Genomic DNA, 22418 nt, shown 5'->3' with positions numbered 1-22418 from the left:
GTTGAATGTTTTAAAATAGCGTCAGATAAGTGCAGATATTGAACACAGATAGAAGATAGAATATTGATTTAAATTGAACTTTTTCTCATGTTCACAGTCTATCCATTGGTTCAGGAATGTTCAAGTAGAACTAATAAGCCTCATTGAGTCTTCATTGTATCTGTTATTTCGAATCAATTTTGATCGACTTATACGCAAATCTCTGGTCGATCATTTCTATCGATAATAACGTCATAAATAGATGATTAACAGTGTTAAATATTTTGCTCAAACTGTATCGAGTTTATCATGAATCGATAATGCAACTTTAATATTGAATGAATGAAACAAGTAACAGAAGGAAGAAATGAATGATTTTAAATGAACTCTTAATTGTTAACTTAAACACAGAGAATAGATGAAGTTCCCAAAATATCGCTAAATAAATATGAGCATAAATAAAGATTTGTAAATTTTCATTGGAATCGATTTTTTGCATTTTTCACATTTCGATTGTAACTGAAAAACTAATCAGCAATGTCACGTTAATTAGTCTTTTAGCCATTCAAGCCATTGGCTGCTAGTGGTGTTGCTCGGCTCGACATTAGATACAGTGTTGCCATCAGTATCGTGCAAGAAAAGGAAAAATCGATTGATTTCTGTTTTTCGTCCCAATCGAGCAAATGAATGGACAGAATCAGAACTCTCTCCATTTCCTAATTTAAGATCAAGAATAGTTCTAAACTATCGGATCGAGTCGATTGTCGATTGGAACTTTCAAAATAATTTAAATTTAACGTCAATTTTAGACCATTTAACTGGTGCAAATGAATTTAAATAATTGCTCAATGATTAATTCATCATTGAAATAGAGTAGCAAGCAAGTGATGTTCAACATTGTCAATGAATATAAATTTGAAAGGTGATGAACGAAAAAAAAGTGAAGCCTTGAAAAGATGAAATTAGGATGATCATTATGGGTTAATTATGGTAAAAAGTGGAGCATGGAAAAAAGAAGATAAAAATAAGAAAATGAGGGAAAATGATGAGAAATGATGGAAGAGAAAAGGTAAGAAAAAAAAGGTAGAAAAGAGACAAAAGCTGACGAAGAAAGAAGAGTCAAGGAATGAAGATGATAAGAGATGATGATCAGGGAATAACAAAGTTAACGAAAAATGTAGAGTTTGCGTGATAATCGGCTAACTGAGAATAGCTGTTCGAAGGCAACAGTTCAAACTCTCTCTCTCTCTCTCTCTCTCTCTCTCTCTGTTCGTCTTCCATTCACCTATCATCATTTATCTTCAATTGCAAGTTTCATCAGTGATAAACATTGAACTGAAAGACAGTGTTGAACGGAACGAGCAAAAAATGTCTCTTCACTCAAATACAATGTTAACCTCAACAAAAGCATCTCATCGTCAACCTCTTTTTTTGCGTTAATTATTGTGCCTAACCAAAGATGATCAGCTCATTATCATCATGAGAAGAGAAGTGAAAAAGTATTCATTTATTTTCAATGTTTGCCATGAATCAAAGAAGCAAATTACCAACAAAAACAAGTCTTTCATTAATGTACTTTACCTTTTGCCAACAATCAAGTTAAAGTAACAAGAAAAGATGGAATAGAGAAAATCATCTTTTTTGTCAATTGTTCCAATTCTGTGTGTGTGTTCAAGTTTCAAAATCAACTGTAAAAGCTCATCAAGTTCAACAGTTGATCAACTTTAATCATATATTGAAATGTTCATTAGTTTAATAACAATTTGGAAAAACAATCGAGACTGAAGTGTTTCCAAATTTTTCGGATTTTGTGACTTCGATTTTGTGTTTCTTTTGTTTCTTTCATTTTTGCTTTAAGTAAAGAGTCGAACATGTTTGCCAAGTTAAAGGGTGGAACTGGAGGAACCTCGGGTCAAGCTGGACAAACACCGATTCCTGCAACTTCACCAGAAACTGCACTTCACAACCCGATCAGCCAGTACTTTGAGATTGGCAAGCAAATTGGATCAGCAGGACCTGAATTGGCTTGGAAAGTCTATGAGGCCTACAGAAAGTCAGATGGAAAGGTTTGTTCATCTTTTTCGTTCTTTTGCTTTCTTATCCAATTATCAATCAATTGTCATTCTCATCATCAGCATCATCAATTGTTCAGTTCAATTCCAACCTTGATCAGTTTATTGACACATGAGAACATTTACAATCAAATAATCAGCATAAATGATGTGATAATTTGATTACAGGTAATAATCAAATTCCAGTTCAACTCTTGATTTAAACTTTTCCCTGTTATTAAGATAATGTTGTTATAAAATTGAGGAAATGTTTAGTTTTTACAGAATTTTTTTTTCTTCTTCAAACCTTTACATTTAACATTTTCCTTTCAGCATTCAATTGAAATTATTCGCTGCATTAATCAACTTTATTCATCCTTTAACAGATCAATAGATAAAGTGATCCATGGAAATTTTGCGCTTTCCGTTAATGCCATTTCAATAATTCAATCAAAATAATTTGTTCCTATTGGTTTAGTTCAGTTAAATTTCAACTTACAATTTGATTCAATTTTTCACAAAATTAGGAATTTGATTAAACTCGATTTTACAAATCGAGTCAATATAAGGAAATGTATTCAGGATGCAAAGTTTTATCTTGGATTGAAATACGGAACTTTTCTCAGATTTTTTCGCGTTCTTCTTCTGTAAAGTTGAAACCTCGAGAACTAATTTTCCAAAGATGATAAGTTCAAAGAGTTAAATGAAATATTGAGAAACAGGAAAAAACAAATCAATCAGTTTCTAACAATAACTTTTGTTATTCAAAATTTCATTTTATTTCAATTTTCTGGTTTGATTGAAAATTTTCTTACATTTTGACACTTTTCTATTCAATCAAAGTTAGTAAATGCTGAAGGCCAAAAAAAAGTTCCTCGTTTTCGTCTGAACTCAAAGTCCAAGACAATATTAAACTTGTCTTAATTTGTAGTAAATCGATTCTAATTATTCAATGACCTGTCAACTCTCTTTGTGCACAATAAATATGTTGATCAGCACAACAAAATTGATTTTCAGAATTAACCTGATCAATTATCCAGAATCCAGTTTTCCTGAAATGATAAAAGTAACTTATAAAATACTAAAAATAAATAAATGTCAGCTGAAATTTGAATTGCATGAGCATGAGAATAAGAATCATTAATTGGATGGAAATCGCATCAAAATTTTCAGTTTAATATCGCGCAATTGAATCTGATAACAATTGTGATCGAAGACAACATTGCTTAATAAGAATTTGAAAATTTCTCTTTAATCAACAGGAAGTTTCCGTGTTTTACTTCGACAAAAAGTGGACTGAAAAGTTTGGTAAAAGTTCAGGGAAACGTCGAGAGTGTATCAGTGAAGTGTTAAAGTGCGGTGCCCTTCAGTTGGATCGATTTCGCCATTCCAAGATTCTTCAAATAATCGCCAAAGTAGAGGAAACCAATGATAACCTTGCCTTTGCCAGTGAACCCATTATCGGCAGTCTGGCCAATATATTGGGTTACCTTGAGGATAGACTAAGACAGGGAGTTCCTTCGGTTCTAAGGGAATACACTTTCTCTGAATTTGAAACAAAATATGGACTACTCCAGGTAAGAATCTGACCCTGACTGGACAAGTGAAAATAGTGCAACAGAAAAAGAAAAGGAAAAAAAAGGTTTCACCATTTTTTGAAACAAATCGAATGATGAAATTTTGTGAAATCAAATTTCAAGGGAAGAAGGAAAAACAATAAACTGAAGAGGAAAACAATGAATTTACATTTCAATTTCAATTCACTCAATTTCATCTCATGTTGTTGATCATGAATGGAAGAAACGCTTTTTTTCCTCCTTCAACATTTGTTGAATCGTGTAAAGAAAAGGAAACACAAAAAGAGAAAGTTGAACAGCTTCATTTGGAATGTCAAACTTTTTTCCCTTTTCAACCCAAAAACGAAACATTAAAATTCTTGTTTTGCACTCACCTGTGGACATGAACTTGTTCATTGGCAGATCACTGAGGCCCTCCTTTATCTACATTATACATGCAAAATTATCCATCGAAATATCTGTCCACAATCTGTGATAATAAATAAACGGGGAACTTGGAAATTGTCTGGTTTCGAGTTTACAGTTAAATGTAATGACGGTGATAATATGGTGAGTTGATTGACGATTTCACGATTGATTTAACAATTTTTCTCTTCTTTTGCTGCGTTCGAGCTCAATAACTGACTCAACTAATGATTGTTTAATGATAAATTAATCTGCATTTAGTTTATTCTTTGAAAATATTGCTTGGTTACAAATGAACTTTGAATGGTGTAAATTGAAAGGTAAAAAATGAAAAGAAGAAAAAAACTTGAAGAGCAAAGAATTGATCAATTTTAATCAAAGATAACGTCTAATTGTTTGATTAGTTAAGCCTGCTCATTTTCATTGAATGCAATTAACTTTATTCATTCTCGTACCTTATTCACTGTTCCATATGATTTACTTGTCGACTTTCATTCCTTGGAGATTGAGGATAAGCTTTTCATTCATTTAACAAATGTTAATCAATTTTAAGCTCCTGACAATTTAAAACCCATTTATCTTGTCCAATCAAGAAAAATGACGTACTTTGTAAATGCTTTTAGTAGTTCGAACTTTGGTCCACGAGTTGAAGAAATTTTTAATTTTACTGAAGCTTACTTTGTAGTATTTTTCATTTGAATTCAATTACTATTGAGGACCTTGACTAACCAAAAAAAAGTACTTCTGGTGTTTCCATTCATGTAATTGCAAATGACTTGGTAATAATGCAAGGTGTTCCAGTCGAGTCAGACTTTTGAAAGCTCACAGATCAGCAAATGTTCAGCCGATTCTTATCTTAAATGTTAAATTTTTGTTTGACTTACTTTTGGTAACCATCAAATAAAAGGTCGTTTTTCGGCAAACCATCAAAGTTCGAAAAGAGTTAAATTTTAGTGGGGGTTGGTACTCAATATTTTTAACCAGGCCAAACAAAAGTCACAATTTTTCTGAGGTGAATGGTGTTTAGGGCATCGAAATCGGAGTTAAGGAAAAAATTTATCGTTAGTTAAAGTTCAGACATGTTCTCATGCTTTCGCTATAGCAAAAATAAAACGGTTTCTTTAGGACTACGAACATAGCCCGAAATTGTATCAAATGTCAACATATCGTTAAAAAGTAATTCAAGATCATTCTCGTGAATTGACGCAAGATTGAAAATATCAATGAATACCCAAAATACCGTTCTTATTCCAACAAGTTGAGCATTAACATTTCTTTCGACGAAAACTCACGTGCTTATTATAAGAAGTCTAAACTCTGTTTGGTAACTCTTGTCAACCAATAACCAACTATCCAAAGTAAAGTCACAATCAAAATGCAGAATATGAAAAATAATTTAGGCTGGATTCGAAGGCGAATTCCAGATTCAAAATCTAACAAGTTTCTTTCACAACTCATTCTCATTGAAACTCTCTGCTTCTTTGTTGCGCTGAAATTTATTCATTGAAAAGGTCAACGATTGTTGAGGCAAAATCAGTATCAGTCGATTCCTCCTCTTAATGAATCAAGTTGACATTTCTGTTCCTTTTATCACAACCTTGTGATTATCTTCTCGACTCTCATTCATATTTATCAATAATTGAATAATATGATAACAATTACTTTGATTGTCAACGAAACAGTTTATTGTGGGTGTTCAATGAATACTAAAATTCTCATGATAGTTAGCTCAAGCTTGGAACTCGTCAAATCAAGAATTAATTCTGCTAAAGAAGAAAACACAAAGAAGCAAAACATTTGTTTCTTTGCCCAAAAAATAAAAGATTTTCATTTTCAACAAGTTTACTTGCAACAGCGAATTATCAATTCCCAGTTGATATTAAAGACTTTCCGAAAGACAGAATTTTGTTAAGTTTATTTCATTTTATTCAACAATTTCTCTCTCAATGCAAACTTTAAATTTTTCAAAACCAATCTTTTTCCATCTTCTTCTTTCTTGCACCAATTGAGTCTATCAAATAAATTGAAAATAAAATGATTATACAAGAGTTCCATCATGAATGAAGAAGAAAAAATGTCAATCTATTTTAATCTTTTCCTTCTTGTATTCACAACATTTTAACCTTTCAAAGATTAACCAAGCACAATCATTGGAATCGCCAAAAATTATCAAAAAAATAAATCCCTTAACATGAACAAGATCAAATTTCATCATGTAAACATTTGTAATTCCTTTTAATCTCATTGATGAAAGAACACTTTGTTTTCCTCAAAACTTAATCTTGTATTGATATTAATTAAAGTTCAACATTTGATCTCGAAAAGCAAAACGCAAAAGAATCGCGAAAAAAACCATTAAAAGTCAACCAAAAGAAATTAGAAAATCATTTAAATCTATTTTTTGCAGATTCCTGTTTCATGTCCAGCATTCACCTCTAAATCACCGAAAATGAGTCAACCCGATTTAGATTTCATGGCACCCGAAGTTCAAGCTTCTTCCGCTTGTAGTCCACAGAGCGATATGTTTTCATTTGGTCTGTTAATATGCAGTATTTTTAATAATGGTCGATCACCTATTCAAGCAAATCTATCAACAGCCAACTACACTAAACAATTGGAAACTGTAAGTTGGCAAAATTTATTTTTTCGATTTTTCATTTTCTTCTCATTCTACAGTTGAATCGAAGTGTTCAAGAGCTATTGGATCGTATGCCTATTTTATTAGCTGAAAATGTACCCGCTCTTTTGGAACCCGCTTCACGTAAAAGACCAACTTCACATACCTTTTCTATGGTAAGAGTCGCTTCTTGTTGGGTCAAGTTCACATTCAATGTTGAGCTTGAATAACTTTCCATATTTAACCAGTCGATTGAACAAGACTTTGCTTTAATTTAAAATGTTTAATCATCTGAGGATCGAGCAGAAGCTTTTTACACTCGAAAAGATTTTTTTAAGTTTAAGCTTAAAGATTAAAAGAGTGGAGCAATTGAACAGATTAGCTCAGTTTCATTACCATAAGTTGATTTGAAGTGAACACTTGAATGTATTTAATTAGCAGGAAAAGTTTGTTAAACTGAAACATTGAAAAACCTTTTTTTCTGGTTCAAGTTGTCAAGTTTAAGCTCGATATTTGTATTAATAAATTTAACGGTTGCAATAAAATTTGTTGTGTTTCATCTGAAAAGGCAAACTATTTATTGTTCACATTTTGACAGTAAACCGAATGATAGCAAAGTTGCTTTTTTTACCCAATATATTTACAATATTTAACCCATTAAAGCATAAATTATTATCCACAATTAATTCTAATAGAATGAAAATGAATTGGTTGAAGTTGGTTTAAGAAAAATGTTGCCTAAAAATGTAATTATTGAAAGTGAAAAGTTGCTTCAATGGAAGGAAAAAAACTCCCAGTTGATGGAGTGGTTATACAGTAGACAGTTAATAAGTGTCCATTAAACTGTTGAAATAAACTGTTGACTGATGATAAATTTCAGGCTGACTGTTGATGGTTGTTGAGGAATCAGTGCGAAGCGAAAAGCAGTTTAAAAATTGTGAATCAGCCAAACAACAAGAAGCATTTCGAAGATCAAACCAAGTGGAGAAAATATCAAAATAAACATTTCAACATTAATATTTTATTATCCGTTTGGGTATTTTAGCTACTAATAAAAGTAATAAGCCAAAAATGAAAAGTTATAATTCACATTTTACTGGGAGTGAGAATTTTCTTCCCAGCTTTGAGTCCAAAATCATGTCTGAATATGTAGCGAAATTTTGGGACAACTCGATCAAGATAATCCATCAATTGAACTGATCAAGATGGAAATGAAAATTTGAAACAATAAATGGCTGAGAATCAGAACTTTCTTCTGATAGAGTTTGAGTTATACTCAGAGACTCAATTGTTCGCTCGGAAATATGAGGGTGAATCTTTTTATCTTATTTTAATCCTACTAATTCCTTGGCATTCTGCTCCACGAGTTCATCAGCATGAACTTATGGTTGAATATATTGATTAAACATACTTCAATCTGACGAAGTTCAGGAATTTTAAGAGAGCTTCGAATTCGTTTAGAGTTGAACTTTTTTTTAGAAAAATGTAGAGCCATGCGAGTTCCAAAATAGCTGAATAAATACTGGACTATTAATAGTTCTAGAAAATTTTCTAAATTTACACTCTTCAGCATCAATCATGATCACTTGTAAAATTCCTGAAAGTTTTCAACTCTTTATCCTTTTAAGTTCCTAAAGAAGCGGATTATCTTGTCTGTCCGAAAATTTCCCTGCATAGGTTAATATTTCAAGTGACACAGCCAATAGTTATTAGTTATTAATAGTTGTAAGGCAAAGTTGCGAGATGAAATCTCAAGATTCAGTTTATGGATTTACTGGGAATAAGAATCCTGGTGAATTATAAGCTACTGAAAAGCGGAAAATGTTGAGCTGCAAGGTCAATTATCCACTTGGTGAGTAGATCATTATTCACAAGAGGTTGGGTCAGGTTTGTCATTCACAGGCAGTTGTCTATTTATCTGTTTATTATATTTATAAATACAGGGTATTTCAGATAATCTAAGATTTCTTTTGGTTATTAATTCACTCTGAAATGACTTAAAATGCTCATTTGCTATATCAAGGTCCAAGTTATTCAAGTTCATTTTTTCGGAAATCGCTCCTGACGATATTAGAGGTCATAACAAGTCTAATTTACGGAGCAACAAAACTTTACAGATCAAGTTGAGAACCTCTATAACAAGCACTTATCCACACTCAAATCAAGTGAGACGATCTGTTAATCCTTGTTGGCTGTCATTGGGTTGACTGGGAGTCCTAATGCTGAACTTTAAACTTTTACAGCCCTTGTCATAGAGTCTGGAAACTTCGATCCTTAAAGTTTTCTTACTCTGAAACTCTTAAAATGCACTTGTCTGATCTCTAGAAGTGATTTGCAGAAAATTACCTCGGATGATTTTGACCTCGAGATACAGAAAATGAATAACTGAGAAATTTCCTTAGACGAAATTCCAGTGCTCTAATCTCAGAGTGAATAATCAAAATAAATTAGCTGAAGTACCCTGTATATGCAATATCAGAGAAGATAAGGAAGATAACAATATCAAAATAAGGAGAATTGATTTTGCAAGTAATAATATGTCATCCATTCAGGGATTGATAAAAGATATTATCACTGGGATTGACTGTAGAGACTTAAATGATACACAAAATGGAAAGTAATGGAACAGCCAATCATGAGAATAATAACGATAATGATAATAATTTGGACATATTAAGGTATAGCCAAAGTCCATGTTATCCAGAGAGGTAAATTTATCAAGAAAATACTCCAAGTGCAGGGAGTGAAACTTATCAAGCATAACCTTTTGTATAAACATTTAGCACAAATTTTTACTCCAACTTGTCATGGATATAAATATTGGTTTCAAAATTTTTCAGGTTAAAATGGATTGAGCCTCAAACTCGAGCTTTCTGTTTCTGCTTCAACGAATGAAAAGAGAGAAAAAAAAAGTTTATTCAGTTTTCTGCATACAATTGACTGGATTCCCTCAGTAACAATGAATAATTTACATTTTAAATTTAAATACTTTGTCCAAAAATGTAAACATTTCTCTCTCGAATCAATTCTGTTAACTGATTACCTTTTGTTTCGCTTTCCGTTACCTGCCTTTGAATTTGGAAAAAAATTCATTTTTACAGATAAAATATTTTCACGATCAAGGAGTTCATGCACTTCAATATCTCGATACAATTCAAATGAAAGATTCAATGCACAAGGCAAACTTTTATCCAAGCCTTCGAGGTGTCCTCTGCACTATCCCAAAGGTAAGCTTTGTTCACTTTGTTCACCCAGTCATTCATCATGTTACCCTTTAACCATCTTTTTGGCAACTTGAAGAGAAGAAGAAAAAATTGAGATTCCAAGTTTTGATTGACTTGGGAAACGAAACAAAAATAACACAAATTTTGATTGAAACGAGCAACTGAAGCAAGAATTTGGATTGTTGACTTTCATGAAAAATTGAGTGATTCAGTGAGAAAATAGAATAAACAAAAAAAAGGATTTTCTCATTGAAACATTGTTCTTTATTCAGCCAATTAAAATGCTTTTTGTTGGTCAAATGCTCAGTTCGTTGTCCATAATTGTTCATCAATTTGTCAAGAATGAAAATTTTGTTTGCTTTTCATTTTTCAATTCTTTTTTTATTCATATTTAATCAGCGAATTCTGCTGAAGGTTAAAATTTTCTGGAAAAATTCAAGATTCTGTTGGTCACTTTTCACATTTTCCATGAAATTATTTTCGAAGTGATTTATGAATTGAATCATTTATTATGGTAGATCAACGATTGGCACATTTGTCATCATGACCATACTCATGTCTTGCATATTATTAATCACTGAATATCAAAAGTAAAAATAATCATTATTCAATGAATAAATCTATTATTTTCATTTCCAATGAAACTTTCATTAATATTGTCATAATGTTAATCTATTTTCAGTTATTAATCAACAGTTTGAGTAGTCATAAGCAGATATTTTTACCTCTTGACCTTTTCCAGTCAAGTTGATCAACTCGAGATTCAAGAAGAAATCTTCTGTTCGATTTGGGTTCATTTTGTTTTTCATCGGAAAATTTCCAAAGTCGAGTAACAAATAGTAACAAAGAAAATCATTTTCAGCAAGATAATGATTGTAAGCAAATGATGATGGGTTGAACAAGATGAAGATATCTTTAAAAAAGAATAAGAAAAATGTGAAAAAAAGTGTAATTTAGAAGCATCAAGCTCTACTTACGACCAGAATTTTGTCTTTTTTTCTCATCATGATGAAAGAAAAAGAACGAAAAAAAGTGAAATAATATCCAAGTTTGCGATGAAAGTTTGGAAAGGTGAAAAAAGATGACAAAAATAAAGGTAAAATGTGCAAAAAGGAAAAAAAGTAAAATGTTGAGAGAAGGAAAAAAACGAAACAAAAGGATGAAAAGATGAGGATGAGTTGAGAAACGAACAGAAAATTCATCTTTCTCAGGTAAAGAACATGGTTTCATGTGTTGCCCTGAACGTCATTCCCAATGATTGTTTGATGATACTTCTGACAAAGTCCAAACAAAAGCTGGAATCAGAAATATGAGCTCAACAGTTTTTGTTCTAGAAATGAAAATTTTCGCTCTCACCTTATTTACACTTTTTGAAACTCGATAAATATTGACCTTTCAACTTAGAACAAAGAATTGTCTAAAGATAGTTTTCATCTCTTCTCTTTACTCACATCATCTATTCAACTGAATAAGCTTCATGTTTGCGAAACTCGTTTTAAATAGTTATAAGAATGGAATTGAACAAGCAAAGAATCATTAATGAATTGAAAAAGGGCAAAAAATGTATTTTCATGGTTCATAGAAAGAGAAAAAATTTCATTTCTTTTTTTCTCTCTTCGATTAAATTTTTCACTTTCTTTTCAAGTTTCACTTTCGATGAGTAAATTAATGAGCAAATGTTCAATGACGAACAAATGCAAGTGAAACCTTTTTTTCCTCTTGCAACATGAAATTATTGGCTTTTCCATCATTACTATTTAATTAGATTCTGAATAGACAGAGTTTAATAAATTCAACTTTTCCAACTTGTTTGATGTTATCATGCAAACAAACATGAAATTTTAAATGAAAATCTTCATAATCTGCTTTCAGAGGTTCTTTTACCAGCGATCATTAATCAGATAGTTCAGCTGAAATTTATAATTGGATTTGTGAACTTGATCTTTGGTGAGATAACTTTTTTCTCGAAAATCGTTATTCCATGGTTACACTGGATGAAAAGATTTTCAAGGTTGATAAAATTCTGTATTCAGACTGGTTCTGTCAATGAAATTTGGGTTTAAATTTTTTTTCCTTTTCATTTTATTTCGAAAACATTGACATTGAATGGCGAAATTTGAAGTTCATTTTTTTCGATTTCATCAGATTTCTCTTCATTATGATTTTCCACCAAATTCATGACCTACTTTGTTAATTATTTTCACTATTTTTAGAACTTTTTCAAACTCGATTTAACTTTATAATCAAGTTTATCCTTCGTTCCTTCCCAGTCATTCCCTGTGAAATTTTCTTTTATCAGATGGAAAATATTCTCATTTTTCAAGTCAACTTAAAGAAAAGATAAACTCAATTAAATGTTGCATTCAGAGGATTAACAGAATCAACAGACTTTTCCATCTTCCACCTGAAAAATTTCAATCTTACCTACAGGAATGCTGTTACAGATGATAATCATTAAGGAATGTTTCACTGCTCTAATGCTTCCCATGGAAGGAAAGAAGAAGAAAAAATTATCAGATTTTTCTTGCCGTTCCTTTGCTTTTACAAAAAGTAGCTCAAATGAAAAATGTTCATCAGATTTTGGTTCATTTTCCTGCATTTCTTATCCAATTATGATTCCTATTATTATTAATTTATCTACGAAAAAAAAGGTAGAGAAAAAAAAGTAAACTGAAAAACCAAGAAATAAAAAGGTTGAATAGATCAGGAGAAATCATTTTTTCTTGTTAAATTCATCTTTTATCGTTCAATGAGAAAATTTTTCTTTTCCATGATAACATTTTAAAATATAAACGTAAATCAAGAATGAATTGTAAGCTGTTATTTCCATTGATGGCATTTAAATTTTTCTGCTCAACAGCAATAACAATAATTCAAAGGCATTCATTTTCAAGTGGTGAACAATGAGAATGGTTTCAACAAATGAATATAAATTGACAGTGATAATGTTTACCATGAAAATTGTATGATTCCAGTTGGACTTGAACTCCATGAAAGGAATGAAGGAATCGAGTAAAGGTAGCAAAAGCTCAAAATTGTGATAAAAAGCTCTTGACATGTTTAAATACTTGACGAGTGTAAACAATTGCGAACGACTTTTGTGCTTCAAATGCTCCTGAGTCTAAATGCCAAGACTTTGAAGCAATTCCAGCCTGAGAACGAATCAGACTTTTACTGACTACAGATAATTGTCCTAAGTAAATGCTTTGAGCAAACAGCAAATGTTAAAGATTCATAAAGAAAGATCAACTCGAAAGATGAACTGGAAAACCTCAGAATCCAGAGAAATGTAAAATTCCCAATAAACATCATTCCTCAATATTTTCTAGAAAATATAATTCGATTCTTTATGAGCTTAAAGACCAACGCAAATCGAAGCGATTTTTCATTTCGTTGCAATCTTTTCCTCAGTTTGTATTGTTTTACAAGTTTACACTAAGTCTTAAGTCTTAGAACTGCAAAGAATTCGTTGATGAATCAATCGCAATAGAAAGATACAAATTAACTTGTTCCATGAGTTTGATCCTTGGAACACTCGATGAGAATCTTGGAGTTTCTAATGAGCCAAGTGTCAATTTGAGGGGAATTGGAATGCTTTTTGTGGTCAGTCCTTTTCGCTGATCGAAGTTTATTGAAAGGAAAAATGTTACTTTTGTTATTATTTGGATTTGAATGTTGCTACAAGTGCTTTAATACTTTACCTTAAACACAGAGATACTTATCATTTGAAATATCTTTTGCCTCCTGAGAAGCAACTTAATGGACAATAAACAGTCGACTTAGCAACTCATCACAGAATCCCATCAACATGTTGATTTGTCAAATGTTATTGTAGTTGAAAGATATTACTGTTTACCCTGAACACTGAGCAAAGTAGACTCAAGAATCTTCACAACATTTTGATAACAGGGAATTGAGTAAGGAGAAGATGGAAAAGTAAGGGAAAAGAAAAATCTCAACTTGAGATTTCAAAGACGAACCTTAAGTCTTTTTTTATCACTTTTTTTCCTCTTGATTCTCTTCTTCTCATATTCTCATCACTTATCCACAATCATTTCACTTTTTTCCTCAACTTGTACATCCTTAGTGTCAAATGTGTGATCGGGTATCATCAACGTTACCATCAATAAGGTAGACCAGGGAAGGAATGAAGTTTGCCAGAGAAAAGACAAAATCTCTTCAATAATAAACTCTCTTTGCTTGTTGTTTTGTATGAAAATAGCTTTGAAACTGTCTAAAGTAGATGTTTAAGGGAAGAAGAAGAAAAAAAGTGACAAAAGTTGTTTCCAAGTCGATAAAGTTTCGTTTTTTCTTTCAGATTATTTGACAATTTTTCTTTACCTTCAATGAGTTTCATTCTTTTCTCACCCAAAAATTGAATCAATTGAATTATCACCTACAACCAGCTATTACATTATTATTTCTCCATTTTCTTTGACTCACCTTTTCTTTAGAATCAAAAGTCAATCTTGCAATTTTTCCCTTTCCTTCAATTTCGCCGCCTTTGTTTGTTCCAAACTTCAATCTAACCTGAAAATGTTTATTGCAAAATTGATTGATAACGATTGTTGTTTCGCTCCTTTTATTGCGATCTTAAGACATTGTTATATTATCTTGTTGGTCCAGAGACGAATGTTTAACCCAAATTGTCTGATCTCAATCTTGTGCTCAACAAAGTCAGGTTCATCAAGATAACCTGTTATACGTTTCAAGGTCAATATTGTCTGAAGAAAAGCTGTACAAATTCAATTTGACAGTTTTATGTTGACAGGTTGTTAACTTAAGAATGCCCTGTCAACATTTTTTCACTTTTCCAAGAACTTTTGTAAACTCAAGGACGACTATAAACTTGGCTTTCAATATTTCGAGTTTGAACAAGTTTCTATTCTGAATTGTATGAGACTTTGAAAGATATTAATAATTTGTTTCAATGATAATGCAAAACAAACGGCAATAAAGTTTGATGAAAAATTTGGCTAAGCTTGACCCGAAGCATGAAGCATTTTTCATTAGAATTAAACCAATTCATGCTTTCGTTGCGCTGAGAAACTGCAAGCTCATGAGGTCCAGTATCATCATGGCAACGATAGCTGACAGAAGAGTTTGCAGCGCGATTTGATTAGAAATGAGAAATGGTTCTGCAGAAGAAGTTGCTTTCTTAGCTTTAAATCAAAAATTGTTTTCTTTAAAATAATAAAGTCGAAAATAAAGTTATAACTGATTATTATTATAGTTCTATTATTTTAAATGTTTCCTCATTGACTTGGAGTTCCCAGTGACTCCAAGTGTGTATTGTATTGAATTTTATATCAATAAAAAGATCACCTAAAGAAAATTCTTGATTAGTTACTTGATTCGATCAATTACAGTAGTATTACCATGCTTGACCAATATGTTAAACAGATATCTTTCAATATCCAAAACAATTTACGAATATTCAGTTTTCTGTTTTATTTTTGGTCAGTTTGATGTTTAGCTAATTGCAAGCGAAAGAATAAGAAATTTCGAGTTTTTTCTTTGATTAGAAAAGCGAAATTCCCTTATATAATTTCAACAAATGGCAATGCAAAAACTGCAATAGTTGAATATGTGTCAATGCTCAAGTAGAATCTAGTTTGCAAAGATTTTTAAAGATCAATAATAGTCGTAACGACAGAAAATAGAGTCAAAACTATTCAGTAGTTCAATTGAATGGACAGAATAGTCGATAGTTTCAATTATATTTCAATGCTCTGTTTGGCTACTCGCTAATCAGGGCTCAATATGAGTTTATTAACAACTAATTATTAGCTAAACAACATTTAAGTAAAACTTGAGAGTCGATCGAATGGAGAAAACTTTATTTTCTCGATTGCCCGAATGGTTCATTTGCCATCTCAATCCACTTATCATTATGAAACATTTGCACCATGAAATGCTGATTAACAGTCATCTTTTCTATTTAACACCGAAAAGGTAGAACTGGATTATTGGTTGGTTGAACGAGCTAATAAATTATAAACCAATTTGATTGATTCTCATTAAATAGCTCATTAAATTATCCAGCCTACTTGAAGATTTAACCATTTTTTGGGAACTTCATTTTCATGAATATTAATAACAGCCATGATAATGATACAGAGAACGAAAGTAAAAGTGAGAAAATATCTCAACTTGGCTTGAATAATTGAACTGCAAAACATGATATAAAAGCTAATTGAATGTACAAATAATGAGAAATAAAAAGAAAGAAGAAAACTTTTGTTTCCATTTACTCCATTCAATTGCAAGCTCGGAATAATTAGTATTGATATTATTTCCATTATCATCATTGACTTTTACCATAAATACATTTGCATTAAAAGTGTTCATTTGTTGTTCAGTCAAAAACGAACAAAAAATAAGCTCAAAAGTCTAATGATTATAATTATGGGAATAAAACAATAAATGCAATAAATTTATATTCCATGATATTGAGCAATCCAATGAAAACTCATGCTTCTGTCATAATAAATGTCCAAACAAAGTGTATTGATATAAATCAAACAAGAGTCGAGGATAAACAAAACACAACAAACAGTAAAAGACAAAAAAGTAACATTTCACATCGAAAAAGAACACATTTGTTCCATTGAAAACTAATTCTTTATTCCCATAATCTTTTACAGAAAATGTGGTTCCAACATATTCTACCAACCATCAGTGCTGAGCTTCAATTCAACGATGTTCTTGCAGCCGCCCTTCAACCCATTCTCTACATCATTGAGGAATGCAACACAGACGAATATCAAAATTATATTCTTCCAATCATTCGGAATCTTTACCAAGCACCCAAATCAGTTCAGGTAAAACTAATTTTCCATCAACACTCAATGCAACGCTTTTGAACATTTTCATTTGTTTGTTGAATATTCAATTCTGTTGGACGGAATTGCGTTTCGTTGTTAACTTTAATCAATTCAAAGAGTTAGTTTGTAATTTGTTTGCAATTGAATGAAATTAATTTTTAATTGCAATCGTTAATCACATTTATACGGTCAATCGAAAGGAAGAGTTTCGTTTTCCTGCTTCTGTCTCAACCTTTTTTACCATTCTAGTTGCTACCGAATTGTTCAAGTTGCTCTTTCCTGATTCTATTGATTAACTTGTCTATTAATTAGTTTTGACGTTTCCGTGACTTGAAAATATTCAAGGGTTATAAGTGTGTTCACTTTACAATGAATGCATTAAAAACACTGTTTGAATGAGAAATAATTTTATGCTAAACAAATAGTACAAGGAGAGGAGAGACAAAACCAGAAAAGGCCAAATTACATTTGAATAATGATTCGAATAATAATTGGTTTGAAAGTGTAAAATTGTTGGCTTTGCTTTTGTCTTCAACCTTTTAGTTTTAATTTCAATTCAATTTCCGTAAATTGTTTTTCCTTCAATTAGTTCTCGTAATTAAACAAATGTAACTCTTGGACGGTAATGGAGTCACAAAGAGGGCAAAAACTGATCAATTATGATTTGTGCAATCGATTTAAATGTTGATCAAAGTTTTTGGTCCAAATAAAGGTCAAGAGAAGAAGGAAAAGTAACCTTTCAACTGGAAATATATCGAAGGTTGAAGAGAATTTTCTTTCACAATAATAACCAGAAAATAGCTATTAGCTGATATTTCACTTTCTTTACTCTCTTCATGATCATCATTTTCAGAAAGTTATCCTTCCATGAAATGGGAAAGTTATCACAACGGAAGAACACGAATATTACCTTTAGAAATTTTGTTTTCTTCTTCTGGCCTTTTCATGAGGAATACACAGAGAATAATGGTTTTAAATGAGAAATCATTTTGTACCATTGATTAGTTAATTATAAAACTTCAACACTGAATCGCATCATTCCTTAGATCATGAGACTGGTTAAGGAATATTGGGATTAAATATTCCGAATAATGTTTTTCTTTGCAGTAATAATCATTCTCTTTGACCATTTCTAGTGTTACCTTTACTTGTTCAGGTAAACTGTTCCTAACTGTTTGCATAAGAGAATAAAATTGATCCAAAATGATGTTATTAACCTTTATTCGTATTCTCAGCACAATTCACTGTCTTTTACATGCAATCTAAATACTTATTTAAACTAATTTTCATCTTTTTCCATCTTGCAACTTGCAATATCATCTTTACTCTCATCACTTCAACTTACAGTTATGCAAATTAATGTGACCTCTTTCATCTCCTCATATTCACTGGTTAAACACTTAACCAATCTAATGCAGAAAGTAAACAGTAAACTTTATGATAACTTGAATAATAAGTCTAAGTACTTATGCTGTTTAATGTTCATCTTGATATTAAACTGTAAATGAAACACATTTTCATTGTCTATTGACAACAAGCGACTTTCACTTTCATATTTTCCACAATAAAGTGCATATTCGAGTTAAACTTTCCTTTCATCATCAAAATGTTTTCCACGTTCAACTTTCACAGGTCAATTCCTAATGATAGAAGCTTAGAAGCTTGAAAATACTGTCAACTTACCAGACCTAACCATTTGAATGTACCTCTTTTGGAGCAATTGAAGTCACTTTAGAAGCATAAAGAATGCAAAGTCAAGGATTTGCAACTCTAAAGTCCTAGAACTTTGAAGATCAAAAGGCAAACAGTCAGAAACTTGCCTTTCGTCTAACGCAAAACGCTTGCTTCTAATCGCAGTCAAAGCGGTTTGCTATTCCCGTTGCAATGAAACAGTTTTGGCTTCTTTTGTTAAGCTTAGTTTACTCACTTCTTGCTAAAAGATGTTAAACTTTTGTTAACAGCGTTTTTATGCATTCAACTAGTGAATGAGAATTTATTTGCATACGAAACTTTCACCGGTCAAATCCTAATGATAGGTGGAATGATGAAAAACGCTTCAAGTTGACTGAAGTTAACCGTTTGAACAAACTTCTGATGGAAGCAATTGAAGCCACTTAGAGAAGCATAAAGAGTGCAAAGTCAAGGATTTTGTTTAGCTCTAAAGGCCCATGACTCTGTAGATCGAAAGGCAAACAGCAGATTCGTTTCTTGTAGAGCGAAAAACGCTTGGTACTAATTGTCTTGACATCTTCTGCTATTTCCCGAAACATTTTATGCTTCTTTAGTTAGCTTAGTTTATGCAAATCTTGTTAAAAGATGTTAAACTGTTGTTTGCGGCGTTTTTATGCATTCAACTGGTTAACTAGAATTTATTTTTAGAAGTTTTTGGATAAAAGCGTTTCTTTTCTAACCAAAATGACTGTTCTAAGTGTCTATCCAAGTATTTTCCATGCTGTTGATTGGAATGATTTGTGATGCTAGTTCATGATTTCGCATCATGCAACTGTTATTAGCTCTATTATGCTATTATTGTTGATTATCATTATGATGATTATTACTAGTATTTTTATTACTATCTTTATTACTTTGTTATTACTGTGGCAAATGGTAAATGCAAAAATTGAAACAACCTTTTTTGTGATGAAACCATCATAATTCAGCATTCTGTTTAGCTGTACAGACTTTTTTTTTCATTTATCAAACAAAAAAATCTCATTTCTGCTTGTAGATTCTCTATTATTCATCACAATATTTATATCACGTCAAACTTGTATCATTACTGCAGCGAAGAGTGATTACTTGTAGATCACCAATCGATATTGGATTGGTAAGAGTTAAGGTAAAGTCTACGTAAAGTAGTTCAATGAGGTTATTTGAAAATATTAATATTGCTACTTATTAAATTTGTAAGTGACAAGAAAAAAACAATAAAATCGTTTAGTGACATTTTATTAATAGTTTAGCCAGTAGGTTAAGTGATAAAGTGAGTCGAGTAAAGTATGTTAACTTGAAACACTTTGAGATTTATTCACATCTCAGACCAGATCTGGAGACATCACTTTGAATGATTGTCGGATTGAATTGCTTTCAGCTAAAGGCAAAACTGGTTAATGGCCAATTGCAAGTAACAAAAGGCATCAAAACGACTTAAAATCAAACTGATCTTTCCTTTTACCAGGAAATAATCAATTCTATACGTTCATTACCCAGAAATTAATAAATTAGAAAGCAAATTATACTCAAGCAATCAGTTTTCGTGGAACTATCAAAACAGAAAACATGTATAGATTTGAAATAAATGATGCTTCAATGCAGAATTCAATTACAGAAGAAAGCAGTTTAATTTATATTTAAGCTAAATTCAATTACAAATTCTTATTATTTGGATTTAACCAGACAATACATTAGTTAATGCAATACAAATCCATAGCATTTGCGGTCAGTTTTCATGTTTATTCGAATGCATAATACAAAGTCTTTGCAATCGAGCTTGAAGTAGAACAAAATTAGTTTGAGTCCATGTTCGTGTCCGAATCGTGTTGAAGTGCATCAAGGTTTAGTTGACAGATTTGCTCGTTTTAATCCCGTTAAGGTTAGAAGTAGCAGTTCAATCATTCGGCTGGCACAACTTGAGCTTCATCAGACAATCAACTTGCAAGTGAACCAGAAATTATCCAGAATATGGTTTGAATGATAGTTTTGTTGGACTGAATGGTGCAACGAATTTTGATTGTCCAGGATTGTCATATAAAAGGTGGGAATGAGGAATATTGAGATTAAGTTTTGTCAGTAATTAGCTGAGGAAAGTCACTGTTACAAAGAAGCATTTTAGTCTCTATTGTTTTCATTGCGAAGTTGAAAAGTTTCATTTTTCCTTTTCATTTTCTGGTTTTCTGTACTTTTTCAATGTAATACTTTGCTGATTGATCGAGAGAATCAAAGACTGAAAAGACTGTGAAGACAGCTTATTTGATGGAAAAGTTGGTTCCTTGGGTTTTGCTGATTAAATCTTGATTCACCGTAAACTATTGGCCATTTCAATTTAAACTTGTTCACCTGCTTAACCTCCTCCAAGTAACTCATCAGTTGCCTTTTTGCTCATTGGGAATTGTTCCTTTTCAGCTAATAATAAAACAAATTCTCGGATCGGTTATAATTGTATCTAAAATGGTGAGGAAAAAAAGAGTTAATTCCATCTTTAAATTAATCATTCTCAACCTAATCAACCTTTGAAACATTCAACTCTTGACCAAACTTACAATTGATTAGTAATGAGTTTTTGAATGAGTTGAGGACAAGGAAGGGAAGAGAAGAGAAAAGAAAATAAATCAAATAGAAAAAGAAAATTAGATCATTTAATGATATTGCAGATGATGATTAAAGATAAAGAAAGAGCATCGAGTTAAGAACTGTTGAAATTGATGGTTAAATCACCTTTGATTGAGTGATTAAAAACAAATTTTCCCTCAATTATCTAGTCTTGTTCACGAACAATTTCAATCCCTGTTATTACAAAGGAAAACAATTATGCTGAGAACTGGAGAAATGCAAAGAAATTGAAATAATCAATTAAATGATATAAATTCCCAACAATCAATTATTTTGCCATTTCTTAATCAATACCGACAACCTGTAAATAATGGTTTCCTTTTCCTTCCTCTTTTTTCCAGCATCATTATTATTAAATGAATAATGATATTTTTCAGCATCAACAGTTTTTACTTAAAGTTGATCAAAGAAGGGAAACAATTAGTTTTAATAAGAGTTGAACAATTTGAATGGAATGGAGAACAAGAACATTTCTTGAGAACTCAACTTGCAACTTGATAATGATCGTGAGCATGATAATGATGATGTTGATTCATTACGAGAGATAAAACTGTGATTTACTTTTCATTTCAAATGGAATGTTGAAACAGAATTGGCAACAATTTTGGATAAAGCCAAGATAATGATAACCAAAGCTACCATTTAATGGACTCACAGGGAAGGTAAAAATAAATGTTGTGATATTATCCTTATTACATATGATTATTAGTTGAGGCAAACAAATAAAACTGTTATCTGGCTAAATTGTAGGATATGAGGATGGAGAAGAGGCGAGAATAATAAAGGCTAGATTAAGGTTCTTGGATGAGAAGGATGAGGAAGCACAGCGGATATATTATCATGTACATCAAGGTTAAAAGTATCTTTATTTTAATATGGTTCAGTCAAATGATGTGATGAAACATGGAAGTTAAAGATGAATAAAGAATGCAGGGAAAAGAGTTAAGTAAATAGAAGATAAAAAAGGAGAAGAGCGATAAATAATGATAGTGATAATAATATTATTATAAGATTGTATCGGGTGGAAGGTAAGATGAAGGAAAAGATGTAGGATGCTGAGGATGATTAGGAGGAGGATAAAGTATCACGATAACAAACCATCAACCAGAATTCTGTGTTTATAAGAATTTACTTTTTTTCCTCTTAATTCCAGCTTCACTCCCAGTTGCACTCCCAGTCTCACTCCCTGCTTTACTTGCAACTTCATTCCCAACCTTGGACTATCTGAATGCTCTTTACAGTATCATTTACCTTATTTACTTGTTATTGACTTTTTTTTTCTTCTTCTGCTCTCTCTGATTATTGATGCACTTTCATGGTTAGGTGAGAAGAAAAAAGAATCCCAATATCAGATTATGATTACCATTATCATCATTTGCTCTCTCAGGTTGACAATTGGTGACAGGTAT

The 22418-nt window shown here is 31.5% G+C and overlaps 1 protein-coding gene across 1 annotated transcript in view; it reads left to right on the top strand.

Annotated features, from left to right (window-relative positions):
- Positions 1-1247: 1247 nt before the first annotated feature.
- Positions 1248-22418, top strand: part of LOC107359487 (SCY1-like protein 2) — a 48139-nt gene continuing 26968 nt past the window's right edge. Inside the window, exons 1-7 of the mRNA XM_015925965.3 lie at positions 1248-2045; positions 3293-3607; positions 4010-4156; positions 6420-6635; positions 6689-6805; positions 9731-9856; positions 16501-16677. Of these exons, the coding sequence (XP_015781451.1) occupies positions 1851-2045; positions 3293-3607; positions 4010-4156; positions 6420-6635; positions 6689-6805; positions 9731-9856; positions 16501-16677 (1293 nt within the window). The 5' untranslated portion in view covers positions 1248-1850. The remainder of the gene's footprint in view (positions 2046-3292; positions 3608-4009; positions 4157-6419; positions 6636-6688; positions 6806-9730; positions 9857-16500; positions 16678-22418) is intronic.

The sequence above is a fragment of the Tetranychus urticae genome, chromosome 3 (assembly GCF_039701765.1).
Source record: "Tetranychus urticae isolate SD_2017Ah chromosome 3, NJAU_TeUrti_SD_1.0, whole genome shotgun sequence".
Lineage (NCBI taxonomy): Eukaryota > Metazoa > Arthropoda > Arachnida > Trombidiformes > Tetranychidae > Tetranychus > Tetranychus urticae.
The sequence above is the reverse complement of the archived record's forward strand: the minus strand, read 5'-3'. Positions and strand labels throughout refer to the sequence as shown.